This window comes from Furipterus horrens, unplaced genomic scaffold (genome assembly GCF_987537825.1).
Source record: "Furipterus horrens unplaced genomic scaffold, mFurHor1.1.pri manual_scaffold_2, whole genome shotgun sequence".
NCBI lineage: Eukaryota > Metazoa > Chordata > Mammalia > Chiroptera > Furipteridae > Furipterus > Furipterus horrens.
In genome coordinates this window covers 216945767-216965518 of record NW_028327172.1, presented here as the reverse complement: position 1 = coordinate 216965518, position 19752 = coordinate 216945767, and the positions used below count along the sequence as shown (strand labels likewise).

General features: G+C 62.1%; 1 protein-coding gene and 1 long non-coding RNA gene across 2 annotated transcripts; one reads left to right on the top strand and one right to left on the bottom strand.

Moving 5' to 3' along the window:
• The first annotated feature begins 67 nt into the window (after positions 1–67).
• LOC150020413 (uncharacterized) lies at positions 68–5091 on the top strand. Its single transcript, XR_016509132.1, has 3 exons — positions 68–497; positions 2876–2982; positions 3755–5091. It is a non-coding gene; the product is annotated as an uncharacterized LOC150020413 (long non-coding RNA).
• Positions 1600–19687, bottom strand: NOP14 (NOP14 nucleolar protein). Its single transcript, XM_090267146.1, has 18 exons — positions 19289–19687; positions 16893–17027; positions 16296–16437; positions 15156–15292; positions 14607–14741; positions 13833–13955; positions 13445–13570; positions 12465–12741; positions 11499–11629; positions 10975–11060; positions 9838–9973; positions 8075–8176; positions 7445–7598; positions 6047–6206; positions 3868–4015; positions 2189–2307; positions 1877–2032; positions 1600–1730 (listed from the first exon to the last, which is right to left on the bottom strand). The coding sequence occupies exons 1-18, from the start codon at positions 19481–19483 to the stop codon at positions 1631–1633; spliced, it is 2562 nt and encodes an 853-aa protein (XP_090123272.1). The 5' UTR covers positions 19484–19687; the 3' UTR covers positions 1600–1630.
• Positions 19688–19752: the final 65 nt, after the last annotated feature.

The following is a 19752-nucleotide window of genomic DNA, read 5'->3' as shown; positions in this document are numbered from 1 at the left end:
CACGCTGCTGGGGGCGGGGCGGCCGCACAGGTCCCGCCCCCTCCCCCTGTCCCGCCCCCGGAAGAGGCGGGCCACGGCGCTTCGCCTTCCGGCTGGCGCCCTCCGGGACTGCCTGCGGCTGCCTTGCTGGGCGGCGGGGCGCGCGCTGCTGCAGGCTGCGACCCCCGGCCCCCGCCGACCCCGCAGGGCCCGCGTGTGGTCAGGACCCGAAGCCCTGGCGGCCGGGCTGGATGACAGCCGCCGGCCCCACAGCCCCCTCTGCTCTCTGCCCGAGGGGTGACCCTCTCCCTGTCGGCCTGGGGCTTTGGGTCCGCCACCCCGCGGAGCCGCAGGGTGTTGTACAGCCTCCGTGGAACCCCCCACCCCCCACGCCAGCCTCGGAGCCTTAGGGCCGAGGCCGTCACTGCGGACAGCGCCCGCCCGTGGGCCTGACCCCACGCGTGTCTCTTTGGACAGTTTCTTCTGCACCTGGGGCTGAGCCCGAAGTCCCAGGACAGGCAAGTGAGGAGGAAAGAGGGGCATGAGGTCGGGACAGCAGACACCGCCGAAGGCCGCAGGGTCCCCGAAGTGCAGCTGGCACCCCACTGGCGCAGGAGTCCCCGGGCACCGGCGCCTGCCCCGCTCTGCCCCCGCTGCGCTCCCATCTTATCCGTGTGACGCCACCCTGGGGCCGGCCCTGCCCGCAGACAGATGGGGAGGGGCGCCAGGACACCTCCCAGCGCACCCCTCGCCCACGTGGCACCCATATCCCTGCGCACTGAACACCCAGGGAGCCGCGGCCACACTGACCCCTCAGGCGCAGCCCGCCTGCCACCCCGGGACCCTGTTAACCCCTCCCCCAGAGGCTCGCCGCCCCGTGTCCGTGTGCGGCTGATGTGCGTCCTCCCACGGGGCCGACCCTTGTAGCGGGAACGGGCGCACTCGAGATGGGGGTAAGTGTGCTGCTGCTTCCTGTGTCCCATGGCGGGGGACCAGCAGGGGGAGGAGAGCTGGACGCAAGTACACAAATGTGTTCATGTCAACATGCCAAGAACAGTCCTCATCTGGGCACCCCAAGGACTTGCACTTCCGGTAGCCCACAGCCCCGGAGCGCCCAGCAAACAGCATGTTGACTGTCCTGCCCTCTTAGAGGCTCCTGGTCACACGAGCTGCAGACCTTAACCAGAACCTCGTATCTTCCAACGTGTTCTGACCCAAACTTAGGCCTCTTGGTCAGTGCGCGCGCGTAGTTGAGTCCCCCTCCCCCCGCCCCCTCCCCCAGCGGCCCAGGGCTCTGAACCGAGGCCGGGCACCCTAAAGCCTCAGGTGAAAACTGAATTGGGACAGTCCACATGGGACTGTTCAGGCACTGGGGTCACTAGGGATGACCTTTTCCTGCTCCGATTTCTAAACTATGTGCAGGCTTGTTTACTTTAGAATGGGAAGTAGAATTTATAATATGAAATAGCACTGCACTCTATACACGAAGGCAAGTATCCTTGGTTGACTAGGAACGACACTGGCCAGAACCCCTCCGTCCCCAGCCAAGGCGAGTGCACTTCATCGGGAGAGAAGTTTCACCGGGACTCCAGCTCAGGGGAAACCGCACTGACGTTCCTACAGTGTCTCCTTGTCTAAGTGGAAGAACGATTTATTTTTTGAACTTTTTCCTCTTCAGAGCCTTCCATTCCCCTTCCTGCTCAGCCAGGCTGTTAAAAAGCTGCTTCACTTTGCGCTTTCTTTCTGCATCCCTAAAACAAGAAAAAAGCCCATTTTTGGATTAGCGTTTGCAGGACGTGCACGCAGAGGGAGGACAGGCAGGGACAGAACCTGCCAGGCGCGCAGGCCTCGGGCCCGCATGAGCACCCAAGGCGGCCGCCCGCGCCCCCAGCCTCACCGTTGCGCCATCTCCGAGAGCTGCATCCGGGCCAGGAACTGGTTGTCCTTGCGGATCTCCCGCACGGCGCCCTTAAACTCGCGCCTGTGCTTGTGGACCAGCCGCCTCCTCTCCTGCTCCTCCTTACTGCTTCCCTGCTTCTTCCCAAACTCCAGCCTAAAAGCAGAGTGCGGGGCCCAGGAGGCCAGTCCCGTTAGCCCCGCAAGGTGCAGGTGGGCCACGTCCTGACCCTGGGGTGCTGTGGGGAGGGCACCGCCCCTACACCCCAGCCCGGGCCTCCCTGTGAAGACCCTTCGGGGTGGCCGCACTCACACTTTGACCAGCCGGGGGGTGAACAGCTTCAGCGGCACCGGCTTGTTCTTCTCGCAGATCAGGGGCCGATAGCGCCGCTCCTGGGCCCCCATGTCAGCCAGCGCGCTCCGACACAGCTCCTGGGAGAGCGGGAGTGCACTGTGACGCGCAGGTGGCCGCGCGAGCTCCTCCGGGAGGCTCCGCAGCCTCCGGGCAGGGACAGGGAGCAGCTCCTCGCCCCCTTTGCCTCCTGGGCTAATGAGGGTGGGGTGCACGGAACCATGCTCACAGGCGTGACAGGCCAGCCCTGACGGGAGCTGCGCCTCGCTGGCCAGGGAGCAGGCGTGCGACATGGCAGCCCCTTCCTCCCTCACACAGCCGCCCGCCCGCCCGGCACGGGGCAGGACCCGGGGCCGGCGGGTCTGAGGCGGGTCAGGAGGGCACCAGGTTAGGCCCCGGGTAGTAAGGGTGGTCTGCGCTGCCAGCACCTAGCAAACGCGATGGCTCCTTTCCCGCAGAAACCTGCCCGCTCCTCTCGTGGGCACGCCGGGAGTCGGGCAGCTGCCTGGGCCACACGGCGGGCCCAGCCTCTGGTCAGGCCTCACTCTCACCACAGCCTTGCCCTCCAGGAGAGCTGGCTGAAGCCTCTGGGGAAACTTCTAGAAGCCAGCCCACTGATGTTGGTCCCTCTCCTGTCCCCTCACACAGGCGTCCTGGAGGCCAGGCTTCCTGCACTGCGGTTACCGCCACCCTGGCCTGTCCGGAGGTTACGCTCACGGCCAGAAGCCCTGGCTCCATGGAGACCACGTGTTAAGGTATGACCAGCTTGGTTTACCCTTAGTCCATGAGCCTTGTGACCCCTCAGCCACCCGAATCCCACAGGACCGGAGAGCCCCTCTGCCCTTTACACTAGAGGACAAGTCACCGGTATGTGGTGCAAGGAGAGGCAGGTGTTGTATCTCTGCCCCCTCAGCTTCCCACAAGATGACATGAGGGCGTCACAGGCCCACATCCTGGGGGGCAGAGGCGCGATGGCCGGGCCATGTGGAAGAGGCACGGGAAGTCGGGGCGAGTCCATGGCTCTAGGACGACTGGTCCCGGTGGAGGGAAGGCACGTGTGCAGACCCTGAGCAGGGAGGTCAGAGTGTGTGCAGGGGGGCCAGGCTACCCCTGGAGGGATGACGCCCCCTAACAGGACCCTAGGGCTGGTATGGCGGGACTTTAGGACAGAGCCGAGGTGACAGACGGTGGCATGAGGCAGGTGTGGGAGTAGAGCTCAAGGATCTGTGACAGCTGGATGGTGTCCAAGACACTTGCTGGACACACGTAGAGCTTCCAGGTCCCACGGGTGGTCCCGCATAGCTTGTCACCTTGTGCAAGACAGTAGACTGTCCTCAGAAAACCCACGCAGCCCAGGAGGGACTGGTGCCCAGGCCCTGAGGGCAGTGGGGAGGCAGCAGGGGACACGTAACGCCGCGGCAGCCGGGCAAATCCCCGGTAAATCCCCGGTCCCGACTGCTCAGCAGCCGTGACTTCTCAGGGTTTCTCACCACTGACCTCGATTCTCATTCAGGTTTCTATTTGCAGAAGCAGCGTCCTCGATTCCTAGGGCTGCTGCCTGGGACAAAAGTGCCCGCTCACCCGCCCTTGATATGGAAATGGCCGAGCTGGGCCAAGCGCCCTTGTGGCTGGAGCCTCACCTGCAGCTCGCGGGGGTGACGGTGCTCGGCCAGGTGCTGCGTCAGGAGGGCCCGGAGGGGCCTCATGATGTCGTGGAAGGCGGGCAGCGTCCCGTACAGGAGCACACAGCGCTGCACCAGAGCCAGACACACAGCCAGGCAGGACAGCCTGCAGGGCGACAGGCCGTCACCTCAGCAAAACTGGAAACCAACACACAACTCTGAACGACCCGCGTGGGCCGCAACCACAGAGGCAAACGCCTGCCCCAGTGCATGGCTCTGAGGGAGCAGCCTGTCTCCCAACCAAGACTGTCGTGGGAGCGCGACAGCTTGAGAAGCGGGCACCTCTTAGAGCTTTGAAATCACTGTTTGCAAAACCAAGCAGATGGATTTTTGAAAATAATACACACATTCTGGGAAAGTTGTTTTCTTCATGGAAATAATGGTCATCAGGATTCGAACATACATTTTTCTGAAGGAGACGCAGATGGCCCAATAGGCACGTGAAAGGTCACATCACCCATCATCAGAGACGCACATGGAAAACCACAGCGACAATACCTCACACCTGTGGCAATGGCCACTGTGGATACTCTCAAAAAAAAACAAAACAAAACCACAAGGCGAGGACGTGGCAGAAGGGGACCCTCCGCACCGTGGGTGGGAACGCAGATCGGGGCAGCCGCTGTGGGAGGCAGTACGGAGCGTCCTCAAAAAATTAAAAATGGATCTGCCTTCTGACCCAGCAATCCCACTTCTTGGAGTGTCCCCCAAAGAACTGAAAGCAGGGACTGAAAGAGATACTTGAACCCCACTGTTCACAGCAGCCAAAGGGAGGAAACAGCCCACGTGTCCGTCCACAGAGGATGATAACAAAACGTGGTCCCTCCACACGTGACTATTGCTGAGCCTGAGAAAGGAACCCCTGGCCCTGCTGCAGCGCTGATGAGCCTGAGGCTCTGTGGTGAGTGACGCGGGCCAGTCACACAAGGGCAGACACTGTGGTCCCACCGCTGGGAGGTCCTAAGAGGAGTCAGGTTCAGACACAGAAAGCAGATGGTGGGCACCAGGGGCGGGGGACTGGGGGCAGGTGCATCTCATGGGGACGGAGTGTCAGTGCGGGAAGAGGGGAGGTCCTGGAGGTGATGGTGGTGATGCCACTGAGCTATTCACAAAAAAATGGTTACGATGGTAAATTTTATGTATATATAACCACAATAAAAATTTTTCGAGAAAAAAATTTCAGCCCTGACTGGTATGGCTCATTGGGTTGGGCTGCTCTGCAGGTCAGGAGGTCACCAGTTCGGTCCCCGGCCAGGACACAGGCCTGGGTTGCAGGCCAGGTCCCCAGATGGGGGCGTGCGAGAGGCAGTCACACAGTGATGTTTCTCTCCTTCTCTTTCTCCCTCCCTTCTCCGCTCTCTAAAAATAAATAAAATCTTTTTTATAATATATTTATTTATTTATTTATTTATAGATAGGGGAAGGGAGGGAGAAAGAGAAAGAAACATCCATGTGTGGTTGCCTCTCATGGACCCTCAACTGGGGACCTGGCCCCCAACTCAGGCCTGTGCCCTGACTGGGAATTGAACCAGCGACCCTTTGGGTCACACGTCGCCGCTCAATCCACTGAGCCATGCCAGCCAGGGCAAAATAAAATCTTTAAAGTGTATTTTTCAAATAATCTAAAAGTTAAAAATCAGAGAACTGAAGGACTCACGACAGAAAGTCCAGGCCTCCCTCCTACCACAGACTGTCTCTGTGAACACACAAAATGGCAGCGTCAACACTGAACCCCACGGACGACGTCTTTGGGGGCGATTCCATCTTCCCATCGTGGGCGCGGTGTCCCTGCTCACCACGGCTTCGGTTTCCCCCAGCGGCGGTGCGGTTTGTACACACAGGCTCCCAGCGCCCTCGTTAAACCCTGAGCACTCCCTTCTCTGTGAGGCCCTGCAGGTGGAACTGTCCGGGTGCCCTCCCTGCCGCACGGCCCACTGCTGCTGTGGGCATGCGCCTGGTCTGTGCACGCAGACTCTGTCCCTGCCTCTGTGTGAAATTCAGTGACTAGATGTAACAGCTCTGCTGTGGCCTTTCCAGGGTTTTGTACACATGAGGTCATATCACCTGCAAACAGATGACCCAGGGTCCCCTTGAGGTCTGCTGCTGGGGTGTCCGGCTCCGCAGAGCCCGCACATACCTGGTGTGGTTGGCCTCGGTCCCAGTCTGAGCTGTCTGTCCGTTCACCCAGTGGAGGGACAGGCTTCTCCTCTGCCACGTGGCCGTGTCCTTGTCATCAGACACCAGGAGCAGCTCTGAGTTCCTCCCCAGAGGTTTGAAAGGGTGCACCAGAGTGTAACCTGAATTCCAAGTGGGACAGGGACAGAGAGGCCTGAGTGTCACTGGGCTCATGGCGGAGGCACTAAGAGTGGAGCCTCTAGCAGGTCCACCCTCCACAAATGCGCTGGTTTTCCCCACACAGTGTGGGGCCATGCCTGTGCCCGCCCGGGGGAGGCTGGCTGTCAAGAACACCCAGAGGACAGACGAACTGGACTGAAAAGTAGAAAGACACAGTGATGGCCAAGAAGTGGAGGAGGAGGAGAGGTCAGTGGGAGTGCTGGTGGGTGACCCGCAGGCTCGCAGAGGCCCCAGGCGTGCAGGACCCGTCACCCAGAAGAGCAGTTGAGGCAGAGGGGTGGCCTGCAGGGAGGGCACAGCAGAGCGGAAGGTGATCACGAAGGGAAGGGGGCGAGAGGCTGACAGCAGCCCCCCACCCGCAGCCTGACCCCTGTCCAATGCACCCTGCCCTTTGCCCTGACCACAGCCACCTTCTCACGGTTCCCTAGAGTGTGACCAAGCCTATCCCGAGCTGCACCACGTGGCACTTGGGAGCACACAGCGTGGGGCGGAGCAGCCAGGGAGCAGGAGCCCATGCGGGACCATCTCTGCGACCCTGTGAGGCCACAAGGGAAAGGACAGGCCCTGAGCGCACTGACAGGACTGAGCGAGGGGACCAAGGCCGAGGGAGCCCTCCAGGGTCCAGAGGGAGCAGCGAGTAGAGGAAGCCAGCAAGGGGGTGGGCACCAAGGGAGCAGAATGCTCCCGGTGAGCAAACGCTGGGACTCCCTCTCTGCTTCCAAAAGGCAGAAGCTCGGGAGGCCACAGCGCGGCACCGGCCCCAGATGCAGCAGGCGCCCCGTGCGCGTTAGCCCGCGCTTGCTGCCACACAAACAGGCAGGAAGACACGCCTTAGTTGTACATTTCACTCTACACAAAATATAAGAATATTGTGATTTCAGTGCATGGCCCCCATGGGAAGCCGAGGAGGTTTACTATGTGGCCATCTGGGCACTCCTGGCTGGGAGCGCGCCGCGGGGCCGACTGCCACGTGCGGCCTTTGGCAGCGCCCTGACTTCCTCAGAGCGGGGCGTGTGCACAGCCACAGAGGAGGGAACGGCCGCTCCTCTGGGGGTCTGGGCTTCAGATGTGCGCCTGTCGCTTTTCCATATTCCAAACAGGGAAGATGCATTACTTTTAGAAGTCCTTAAAAAAATCCTCAGGTACATATGTGTGAAAAAACTCCCTCAGATCAGCTCACCTTGGCGTTGCTTGTTGGGAGCTGCGATGTACAGAATCCCAAGAAGGAAGTTAATCAGCTCGGGGATGAACCTCCGAGACAGAGCCACGCAGTCCAGGAATGTGCAGCACACGAACAGGCCCTTCACGGCGTCCTGGAGAGACCGCACGGGGCACTGGGAAAGGGACGGGGCTCGGTGACGAGGTGAGTCAGGTCTGGGCTGTGCTGGGCACACCACCCGCCCCCGGTGAGCGGGGCACCGAGCTCCCTCCCAGCGGCGCAGGGTCGGGGGAGGTCCAGGCCGCGAGCCCCGCTGGTGGCAGTCCGCAGTGACTGCGGGAGGGCCCAGTCCTATGCCTGATCCAGCAGAGGAACTACCGCGGCTCTGAAGCCGAAAGGAGACAGGAACCCAATATCAGACTTGATGCTTTCCCCACGAGAAAGGCTGCTTTCTGGGGTCACACCCTGTTACCTCCAGTTACTGAGTCAAACCCCACCCTGTCTGGGGCTGCTGAGGTGGGGTGCTGCTGACCTCAGAGCTCCCCTCTTGCCCCCACGGACCCTTCTGGAAGGGCTTTTCCCCTGAGCTGTCCCTGACCCAGCCGCTGGCTGACGGAGCGGGCCTGCCGGTCCGTGTGCGGGAGGACGTACCTTCGTGAGCAGCTGGCTCATACACAGCAGAGCAGGCGTCACCACGGGGTGCCAGAAGTCCGAGGCTGGAAAGAGCATCCCGGCGATTTTCAGATAAATGAGCTGGAAAGGAAGCATGACCCCACAGATCCGAGGGGGAAGATGAAGTTAGAATACCGCCTGGGAAAGGGCCCGAGAGCAAAAGAGGGCCTGAAAGCTGGTGAGACCATGACGCCCCTACATGCTGCCCTGTGCTGGGGCCTCGGGGCCAGGGCAGGGGCTCCCATGGGAGCTGCCCGCCACCCCCACAGCGGGCTCTCTGGTGGCCGGCGAGTGGGCACAGGATGAGGCTACACTGTCCTGGGAGCCTGGCGGGGTTCAGGGCCGCAGCAGGCACAGGCTGGGTCAGAGGTCACTGCCCCTTCTGCCTCAGCTCCGGAGGAAGCAGCCGAGGCTCTTGGGGCCCACTCCACTTGTCCAGCTCTGAGCTGTCAGCTCCAAGGGGAGAAAACCTCCCCTGTGACGACTTCACCAAGCACAATGGGCAGGGTGACAAGCCCCCCTCTGCCTCATGGGGCCACCATGAGGGCCGGCACAGTGCACTGCACCCACTGGACAGACAAGGAAGCCGAGGGCCATGGTGCTGGGCGCTGCAGGAGCCATCCTCCAGACACTCTCCTGCTGTCCCCGGGGGAGTTCCCATCCGCACCTGCTCATTGTGGGACAAACGGACCACAGAGGTCCAGGCCTCGGCTCTAACGACAGCCAACCCAGGGTCTAATTTCACCTCCGGTATTAACGCAGGTGCAGCGAGACCGGAAATGCGTCAGAATGGAGGAGGTGGGCGTGAACATTGTGGCGGCAGGCTGGGTCAGACCTGGCTTGGGGCTGGCGCCTGGGCACTGCCCGGCTCACATGCCCAGGCGGCGGGGGGCCGCTACCACCCCATGACAGAGCTGCCTCAACCACGTTCTCCCAGGATGACGTCAAAGAATGTAAACGTGGCTGCTTTGTCTTAGGTGACAATAGTGGCAGCAAGCCATTACTTTTAAGGACGGTGCACAGGCTACCCCGAGGCGAGGCACCAGAGAGACAGGCGTTGTAACCATGCCCCGCCTGCAGGCCAGGGGGAGGCTGGACCCACAGCTCCGACGGAGGGGCGGCACTGAGGCCAGGCGGCCTGCGTAGCCCGCTGCGTGGCCCCCGCTGTACTCCGGGGTGAAACGCTCCGAGGAGGCAGAGACCGGGCCTCCCAGGCCAGTGCTCCAGGAGCACCCCCGTCACGGGAAACGGGGAAGGGGCGGCAGGGGCGCGGCTGGAGGCTCCAGAACGGGAGCCCCCGCAATGGGCCGTGGACACCGCCTCAGACCCGACTCTGGGGAGCCTATTAAAACCATGAACGCCAACCCTGTACTTTTAAGTTTCTGATAACCAGGGTTCATGCACTTCCACAGAAAGACTAGAAAACGGAGTAACTGCAAACGCTTCCCGAACTCACGGAAGCCGCACCACCGCCTGCGGCCGCCATGGAGCCGGGCTGATGTCGCTCGCCGAGCCAGCAGCCGCGGGCTTGGGGCCCCAGGAGAGCCTGCCCCTTCTGTTTGCCTCAACAGCACTTGCCCTGAAGGGTCACCCGGGCCCCGTTCATATGCAGTCAAACCAGGTTCTTCTAGGACACGTTTCGGTTCACCGTTAGCGGACAAACCATCCTCTCAGATCACCCGGATGCCCGACGGACGGCCGGCCCCTCAGAGCCACGCGCCGGGCACACCGAGCCAGCTTACCACGTCCAGCCCCGGGAACGCGGCCCGGCCCTTCGCCTCGACCGCCGCCTCCATCCCGTGCATGGCGTCTCGGAGGACAAACCGGACGGACTCGCTTGCAGCTTCAGGGAACATCTGGCAGAGGCTGTACAGCTGCCTGTTCATCAGAAGCCCAAGTCAGGGGGGGGTCACTCCCAGTGGGCAAACAGGTGACCCAGACCCCCTGCTCCCCACCCCCCCGGCCGTCTCTGGGACAGCTGCACACTGGAGCCGGAACCCCGCCCTCTGCCCCCGCCTGGCTTCTCGCTGAGCCAGGTGGCTTCTGCAGGTGTGCTTTCGGGTGGTCTCTGTGGCCTGCACGTGGTGTCGAGCGAGCAGGGAGCACGTTCCCCGTGCCCGAGCTGGCGGGCTGGCTGAACCTCACCATGGACTCGCAGCTCCTCACGAGCTTGTCCGTGATGGCGGGGGCCACGGAGCCACGGAACCCACGCCCTTGCTGGAGCCCCGCTGTCCTGGGGCCAGCAGCCACCACGCGGCTCTGCTCTCACGGCGTTTAGTGTGCTCAGTGTCCACCCATGGCCGTCATCCCCGAGTAGGGCAGGGACAGGGGGACAAGAGGGACGTGCTTCCTAATGGAGCCCTGGGTCTCACGAGCCCACTGGGTTCCACCGAGCCTTGACCTGGGGTGACGCTGGGACACTGTCCGCTACCGTGTGCTCCACATGCCCCTCAGCCCCCCATGGGGGGCCGGCTGCCTTAGTCACTTTGTAGCTAAGGATACCTCCCGCCCTGGCTGGGGTGGCTCAGCGGACTGAGCGCCAGCCTGAGGACTGAAAGGTCGCCAGTTCGATTCCTGGTCAGGACACAGGCCTGGGTTTGTGGGTCAGGCCCCCAGCTGGCAGTGTGTGAGAGGCAACAGAGCGATTTCTCTCCCTCTTTCTCCCCCCCTTCCTCTCTCTCTAAAAGGAAATAAATAACATCTTTTTTTAAAAAGAGACGTCCCATCCGCAGGGGGTGGAGCAGCAGGCAGACCAGTCACAGCACAGCCGCGCCCCAGGCTCGTCCACCTGGTCGACCCCAACGCCCCACGTGGATTCTCACGACGGTTCACAGGCGAACGTGCTCAGCTCAGTGCCCCCGGCCGCCGTCTCTACTCACGCAACCAGCTTGTCCACCACGCCAAGGTCCGGAGGGTCGTCCGTAGCCAAATCGCCCACGTATGCCAGGAGGAAGCCAAACAGCTTCTGGGGGGACACGGGTGGGAGCGGCTCAGGGCTGACCCCAGAACCACCACAGGCGGGCAGGCGCGCACCGTCCCCTGCTGTGGCTGACGCTCAGGGCGGGCGCTCAGGGCCCCCGACGGGCAGAGCCCGCTGAGCCCCGGGGGCGCGGCATCCAGAGCTTGGGCGGAGGCACCACTTCCTAGCAGGGAAGGCACGTCAGCGACCTCCCTGAGAGGCTGGCCTGGCTGCTCGATGGCCACGAGGCCGACTTGCGGGGGACAGGAGGGCCGCAGTGTGGCCGCAGAGGGATGCACGTTCTGGTTCCCTGCCCGCGCCAGCGCCCACCCCAGCCCGCCGCTCAAGGGCAGGCGCACTTGCTCACCAGCAGCGCCCAGTACCCGATGCCACACAGCCCAGGGGGTGGCCTCACACCAACACGGACCCACGTGCCCAGCGTACTTCTAACTTGGCCTTGTTCCCCGCGGCGAGACTGGGGTGGTGGCACTTCTGAATCCTCTCCACCACCAACTGCTGCTCCTCCGCCGGCCTCCCCGACAGCAGGGACTTCAGCTCCTCCGCGGACTTGGGCGCTACAGACACAAACGTCCCACACTTACGTCCGGAACGAGAACTGCGCGCTACCCTGGGCGGAGGCAGACGCGAAACACGGGTAAGTGCTGTTCCTTCCTTTGCCGGAGTGAAGGGACACTGTACCGCCCGTCCACAGCGTGTGCTGTAATGGCAGGAACACTGCTGTGTCCCAAGTTGGGGGCCGGAGGAAGCTGGCTCATGGCGACCAGCGCCCAATAACAGTGGCCTGTGACCTGCGCGCTGGGAGGAGTCCACCTCAATACCCAACACCCCGAGTCGAGGCGGCTGAGCGGGCCAGGAGCAGCCACGTGTGCGGAGCTGTGGCTCCGCCGGGGCTCCCACCGCTCGGAGCCATGTCCACAGGAGCCTGCCTCTCCCGCGAGTTCATTGTCTCGGTAAATGACCTGCAGTCACCGGACAGAGAGGGACTGCCGACCAGAGCTGGATGACTTCTCTGCGTCCTGGAGAGAACATTCTAGATTCTGAGACGTGGCCCAGGTCCAGCACAGGCAGCCCCTTGCAGGTGCCTCACTGGTCCCCCAGGCGCGCCCCCAGGTCTCCGTGTAGCAGGAGATACTTGTACAGAAAGGTGTCTGTCAGCCCTCGTCCCGTCTGGGGTCACGTAACAAAGGCCCAGCACCACCGCGCGAAGACCTGGACCCGGACCCAGGGCGACAGCAGGAGACACGGAGGAGGGGCCGTGCGGCCCAGCAGCCATGGCCTCAGAGGCCCGTGCCCGTGCGTCTGGAAGAGCATCCTCGGCCCCCACCCCACAGGCAGCCCCAGCGAGGCCGAGGGATCTCCTGGGACTAGGATCACCCGACAGTCTGTCACCTGCAAACATGTAGGGCAGCTCAGTCCTGGCAGCGTCCTGAGTGTGCTGACCACAGCCTGTGGCCCTGCCCCCGGGCGCCTGCCGCTGCCCCCGCTCTGGCCGCGCTCCCTCCTCCTCGCTCTCCTCCTCGCACTCCAGGTCTGAGTGGCTGTCGGAGCCGCGGCTGTCCTCCGCGTCATCTGCGTCCTCCTCGCTCGAGTCCTGCGCCTCTGCCTCCGTGTCTGCTCCATCCCTGGCTTCCCCGCTGGGCTCTTCCTGGACGTCCATCTTCCCGTCCTAGAACAGGACACAGAGACAATGGCATGGTGGCCCCGGGGGACATTGTGCCCACAAGTGCTTTCCCGTGCACGCTTGCAGGGAACACAGACCCTCTGCTATATCTGTCTCCGTCCCTGGGGCTCCCCCTGGTGTGAACCTAATTTGAGGGGGTGAAGGCTGGAAACCACACCCCAACACCCGCCGCCAGGACACTGGCTCTAGCAGCTGGGGGACAGCTGGCTCAGCAGGGGCTTCCTGGGATCTGGGCTGCCCCTGGGGGTGGCAGGACCCCAACACCCGGGTGACCTATGCTTCCCAGGTCCCCCAGTGTTTTGTGAGCACCAGCTCACTGCCTCAGGTCCCTCTGCTTGGGACACCTGCCTGCCCTGCACCCCAACTGACGCACTGTAAAAGGGGAGACACAGGTGGACCTCATGGGGTTTGTGAATGAACCCTGCAGCCTTAGCAACATGACTTTCTGACAAGCGTTCCGAATGCCAACCTCGCGTGTACTTCCACGTGAACACTTGTCAGCAGCTGAGCAAATGTGCTTGGAGCCAGGAGAGCGGTGCCCACACCCTCGTCCGCCGGCCTCAGCCCGTGCCCCCGCCCGCCCTGGTGCAGAGCTGCAGGGCAGCGCTGGGGACATTCAGCTTCTATCCAGGAATCGCCCCAAACGGGCCTGTCCCGGTGAGGGGAGGAAGGGAGGGCAGTGTCTTACCCGGTAGGCGAGCAGGCGCCGGTCATCCTTGTCCAGCACGAAGCCGTCGTTCAAGTCGTCCGCCGAGGCGTGCACGGGCTTCTTCGGGCCCTCGCCCCCTCCCAGCATCCTCCGCACTCTCTCGGCCTGCGAGGGGGGACAGGTCATGCGTGGAGCCCGTCGGGGACGGGCAGGATGGGTGCTTATCTCAGCTTTTTTGCTTTTATAATCAAAAAATGGTATTTATAGTAAAACACATGTGAGCTTTAAACAGCCTACAAAGAGCCCACTGATTAAAGCAGAGGATCTTCATCCCACCGTACAGAACAGGGCAGAAAGGCCCAAAACGCAGGTCGCGGCAATTCCCCAGAGCAGATGGGGGCTGGGGCCCCGCCACTGCCGCCCGTACCTCCAGGCGCTCGAGCCGCTCCTGCTCCTCCCGGGCCAGCTCCTCTTCTGTTTTCATCCTGTTGGAGGGCTGTGCCTTCATCTCGAAGGCCAGCTCACGCACTGTCACGTCGTAGGCATCGGGCTAGCGCAGACAGGAGGAGTGTGTCACTTCCTGTCTGTTTTTTTAGAAAACAAGACCTGCCAGGCAGCCTCCTGCACATTCCAGTCACGGCTGGACTTTCACAGGCGAAGCAGAGCCACATCTGAGTCTGAGGGGAGGCTGTTCTCGTCAGTCTGGATGATGCTTTTAGGTCTGACAGGGCCTTCTGCTTCTAGGAAGTTCTCAAAATACACCTGCTTAATAACACTGGACATGGCTCACCCAGGCGCTAAGCCCCACAGAGCTCGGGTCAAGGCCACGGCGATGCCGCTGCGCGCCAGGCGGCCTGGCGGGGCCTCGCTATTTACCGGACCCCTGTGTCGCTTCATCAGCCACTCGGGCTCAGGGAAGGCAGCAGGCACCTGACTGCTGCCTGAAGAAAAGGAAGTAAACGTCTAAATTCAAACAGCGTCTGAAAACGTCCCCCGAAAGTATTCTTTCGTTTAATTATTTTTGAGTAGCTACTGAAGTGATTTTAGTCTGTTTCCACCCTGATGAAACACACATCCGAAAACCTGATAAAACTGCAATGGAAACTCGGGGCTAACGGGACAGGACACCGGCTGCCACCCCTCCTGCAGAGGAAAGTCAGTAGGCTGGGCGCTCGCTTCCACCACCCCACCCGCGTCCCACCTGGGGTCTCTCCTTCTTGTCTCGGTCCTGTGGCTGGGGCGTCTTGCGCGCCAGGAGGGCCTGGATCTCTCTCCAGTCGCAGTCCAGCTTCTCTGTGAGCTCCAGGGTGTCGCCTCGCTGAAGCTGTCTCTCCCGCTGGAAAGAGGAGCAGACGTCGCACGCCGTCCCTGCTGGACCCGACCGCACAGCCTGCGGGTGCCCAGGCCACGCCCGCCGCCCGCTTAGCCCGCCACGGTGAGCCAACAGCAGCAAGGGGCGCGGGCAACCAGTGCCTCCCACGCGAAGCTGCCCACCTCGTCGGACAGCTCTAGTTTCCTGCTACAAACTCTCACGGTGGGTAAAGAGCAGGGACACTTTAAAATCCCGGACCCCGCCCAAGAACTGATACAAACCAGCAAAACGGCCCACACCACAAGGAGCCGCCAGCAGTGCAAACACTGACTATAGGACACAGTAAGTGCAGCCGAGACTCCCACAGGGAAGAAAGCTCCGGAACCTCCCGGGACTGCCGCGACGGAACCCTCCACGCCCAGAATGTGACCAGCGCACCTTCTCCTGTTTTGACTTTGCAATGAGCTCCTCGATCAGTTCTTTGCGGGACCTGGGTCTCTCGCCCTCCTGGCCCAGCTGCCGTGAGGTCTCCTGCGGGAGCCTTCCGCCTCCGAAATGGGCCGCCGTCAGCTCCGCTGCAGGCAAGCAGAGGATGCGGCCGTGAGGCTGGGGCCCCAGCTGAGCCGTGCGCACCTGCTGGGGACAGACCCTGCAGTCGAGGAGGAACCCTCGCACCCACGGTGGGCCTGAGACCCTAGCACAGTGGCGCTTAAATACCCAGGATGAGCCACTCCAGGAAAACCGCCCACTGGCCCTGCCCCGAGACAGGAGACGCCACAAAAAAGGGGCCTGTTTTTTAATTGTGCTGAATTCTCACAGAAGAGCGGCAGATGCAGTAGCGCTGGCGGGAACCCGAGCCGCGGGCGGGCGGGGCCGGGGCTCAGGGCCACGACACCCGCCCCGTCTCACACCTCCTACCTCAGCCGTCTCACACCTCCTACCTCAGCCGACAACCCCGGCCCGAGGGACCAGGGCAGAAGACAGAAGTAAAACCCCAGGGAGCCACTGAACTGGAGTGGAAAGAAACCTTTAAAAAATCCCTTCTCTTTACGGGATGAGGAAATGGGCCTAGATGTTAAGTGATTTGCCCCAAATCTCAGAGCAGTAACAGAATGTTCCACGCTGAGTTTCCAGTTCCACCAGCCTTGGGCCAACCGGCTGAAGCTGCCACTGGGTTACTAAAGCAAACCGCCCCGCGCAGGTGGACGCAGGAAACACTGTCAGGCACACGGGGGTTCCCCAGTCCACTGTCCTGGACCCGTCTCCTCAGCGGGTGGCTCACCCCCCAGGGCCTCACAGTGGGACCAGCCCCCGGTCCCTCTGAGCTCCGGCGAAAATGAACTAGGGTGACGTCCACACGAGGCAGGTGCTGCGAAAGCCTCCGTCCGTCTTATCCCCCTGCCCCTGCATCTACCCCTTCCAGTGACAAGTCAGAAAACAAGGAAACCCTGTGACGTGGAGTTTCTCGGGAGGTTAATGATCAGGGACTTTGACCCAAGCACATTTTTCAAGGTCCCCAGGAGGGGCAGGAAGTCCGTCTGGGGGGGCGGCGACGGCTGGCCCGCCCCGAGCCCTCACCGGACAGCGCCCCGCGCCCCTCCGTGTCGCTGTCGCTGTCCACAATGTCGTTGTGCTTTTCGATGTCCGCCAAGGACTGGCCGTAGTGAGTGAGCTCTTCGTCCTCGTTAAGGTTGTAGATGTTTTTCTTTTCATGTTGTCGCTGACAGAAGAGAGAAAAAACTCAGTTTCCTAAAGCTTCCACCCCCACTTAACAGCGGAAACCAAGTGTTTTCTATTATTTGCGCAGCCTGGCCGCGTGGCCTAAGCAGCTTTGCGGTGACTGGGCAGCACTTCAGATGAAGCGGCCCGCAGGAGGCCGGTCAGCCGCCGGCAGGGGTCAAGGTCGGCAGCAGCCTGGCCCGCGCAGCCCGGCCCGCGGGGAACGCTCTGCCCGGAGCACTTCAGTCAGAGCTCAGGACACAGCGCCGCTGGGCTCTCTGGTCAAGGCACTGCCCCGCCCACGGTATCTGCGGAAGCTGCTTGCCCTGTGGCCTCGCCAGACCAGGTCCAGCACTCAGGGCCCCCTCCCCGGGCCCACGGGGCAGGTGCGTGCAAGAGCGTCAGCGGACGCGCCTGACTTCTGTGCCCACAGAGCCCCCGCCACGGTCTGCGTACCTGCTGCTCCAGAGCAAACCTGCGCATCATCTTCTCCTCCGGGCTGACGCTGCTGTCATACTCCCCAAGACGCTTGTCCCTGAACACGTTGGACTTATCCCTCTCCTTGTATTCCTTTAGCAAAGTCCGGTTACGCTGAAAAACAGACCACACAGCAGGCTTGGCGATCTCAGTCCCCGGAGGAGACACGCTCCCGCGGGGGCACCACAGTAGCTCCGGTGGGCGGGAACGTGACACTGCCACGTGGCCGCTTTGTGCTCCTTGGGCCACTGAAACCAAGAGTCCAATAAAAGGGCCAGCCTACCAGCTGCAAAGAGCCATCTCAGTCCCTGGGGAAACTGCTGTTGGACAAGGGGGGCCAGGAGGCCGAGTCTGACCCCAGGGACCCTCCAGGCTGCGCCCCGTGCTGAGGTTAAACAGAAATGGCAGCCACCAAGGCGGGCGCAGAACCAAGCACGCAGAGGTCACTGCATCTGGTAAAGAAGCTGGAGGAGACGAGGTTCCAGTTGAGAGGAGAGGGAATCAGAACAAGGAGCCCAAAAGGAAGCCATACATCTGGTCCACATCGTGACCCATGAGGGGCAGAGACAGCAGCCGCCTCCTTTCTCCTCTCTTGTTTCCTGCACGCGTCATTTGTGCGCAGGTCACGTGTTATTCGTGTGCCATATGGACAGTCCGCCCACTCACTAAGGCTTATCCCTCCTGGCAGCACTTCCCCGCCCCCCAGATAGGTGCGTGGGGACTGGGGTGCGCCGCCACCCCCAACCCCACCAGCTCCACTACTTCCCCTGCCTCCAGCGGCCTCCCCGTAAAAGGGGATGACGGCAGCCATGACAGGAGACTCCAAGTGCTGCCAGGAGAAGCTGTCCAGCGCAGGGCCCGGCCCGGGGAACTGCCCAGCTGCGCTGAGCCCTGGAGTCGCGGCGGGGTCCCAGCCACAGCACTGCGCCCTGTCTCAGCTCCTTCAGGCAGAAAGTGGGGTCATCACTGGGGGTTCGACGTCAAGCCCCTGACGCAGCCCCTGCGCCACTGTGCAGGGTCAGTATACGTTCCGCCTTGTTATTTCACAAGTCATGTTAGGAAGGAGGGCTGAGGCACAGCTGGACGTGGGGGCGGGGACTGGCGCCTGGCCGTCCCCACACAAGGCCTGTGCTCCCTCTACCCTCAAGTGCCACTTCGGCCTCGAGGAGACACACCCGGCGCCTATTCGCTGTGCAGGGACGGGCACAGGTGCAAAGACTCCGGCCTCCCCGCCAGCCCTGTCTGCCTCTCTGCACCAATTGTGATCTGACCCAACTGGGCGGCCTGCGTCCCTCCAGACAGCTCTGAGCTCTTGGACCTCACACTTCAGGACGCTCTCTGCTACACGGGACAGCGACCGTGAGCCCCCACAGCAAGCACTAAGTTCTGATGCCTTCAGCTATGTGCGTTTGTGTTGAGGGCAAAGCACCGGGGGACCCAGAGAGTAGCAGCAGCCCCTCCAGGCTTCGGCACAGAGCAGGCAGGCGGCCTGTCAGACACCACAGGCAGGAGCACCCGTCCTGTGTGGGTTGTGGGGCTTGGGCTGGCCTTGGGAGGTCTGGGGCATAAAACAGGTCTTTTTGGGCAAATCTGAGTTGCAGAAGGCCAAACAAGGGTGGTAGGTCGGGCCAGGCTGAGAAGGAGTCTGAGAATGACAAGCTGAGAAGTTTAAGAATAACTGCTAGTATTTAAGGAACACGGTGTGCTGAATGTACACCTTTACTTAATTCTTACAACCACCACGCGAGAGGACGTGTGTTATTATCCCACTGTGGAAATAAGAAAACAGGCGCAGGGGGTGAACCCAAGTGTCCCCTCCAGAGCCGCACTCGCCCATCCCCCACGCCTGCGCCCGCGCTTGTGCGAGGGGTAGTCATTCCAGCCCAGGCACCTGCACAGGCAGGAGGCTAACTGCGGCCCAACTGACATAGGCGGGGGACCCAAAACACCCGGAATTACCTCCTGGAGGGCGGGCCCCTAGTAGTACAGGCTTCCCCGTAGGGGGAGTGTCCTACGGACGGAGCTGTGCCAGGCACTGACATAAGGGTGTTAAATGAACATATTTGATCCTCCCAAGAGCCCAGGATGTAGGTATTACCATGATCTCCATTTTACAACGAGGAAACTGAGGCACAGAGAAATAGCCAGCGTGCCCAAGGCCTCCCAGCAGGCCAATGCGTGGCACAAGTCCCGGCAGTGCGGTTCCCAAGTCTGCTGCGCCGGAGAATATCAAAAATCACGCCGGGGAGTGTGGGGGTCCTGGCAGCCAAGCCGGGGCAGGAAAGCCAGGCGGGGTGTCTGGGGTACCTGGCAGGCGGGCTGCGCTCCCGAATGAACCGCAGGAGACAGCCACCGGAGTGGGGCGCCCCGCTTACCTTCTGGATGGCCCGTGCGCGCGACACCCCGGGCATCCCCACGTCGTGGCGTGTCTTCCTGCCCAGGACCTGGAACTTCTGCCTGTTGACTTTCACTTCGAACGGGTTAGGGTTGGGTCTCGTCCGGGCGCCCCGTGCTCCCGCCGGGGCCCCGGAGGGCTTGGAGCGCGCCCCGATCGCCCTGGCCTTCCCCATGGCCTACTCTCGCTGCACCCCAAGGCGCCCGACTCCGTGGCACGGCCTGTGAGACCCGGAGGAGGCGAGCCGACTGCCCGAGACAGTCGGCGGGCAGCGGATCCGTTCGGGAAACACGTGCCAGGATTTGGGAGCCGGTCCCGTCCTCGTGTCGCGATAACTGAGCAGACAACTGGTAGACACTTCCGGCTCAGCGCACACTCTCAACTGAGTAACTACAACTCCCAGAAGGCAACGTTCTGCCGACGCGACGCTTTCGCCCCGCGCGG

Excerpts from the sequence above, each read along its gene's own strand:
- NOP14 (XM_090267146.1), bottom strand. The coding sequence starts at position 19,483 with ATGGGGAAGGCCAGGGCGATCGGGGCGCGCTCCAAGCCCTCCGGGGCC. Across the intron at positions 13,956-14,606 it reads ACAAGAAGGAGAGACCCCAG|CCCGATGCCTACGACGTGAC; the intron begins GTGGGACGCGGG and ends TGTCTGCGCTAG. Across the intron at positions 4,016-6,046 it reads ACCGAGGCCAACCACACCAG|GCTGTCCTGCCTGGCTGTGT; the intron begins GTATGTGCGGGC and ends GTCGCCCTGCAG.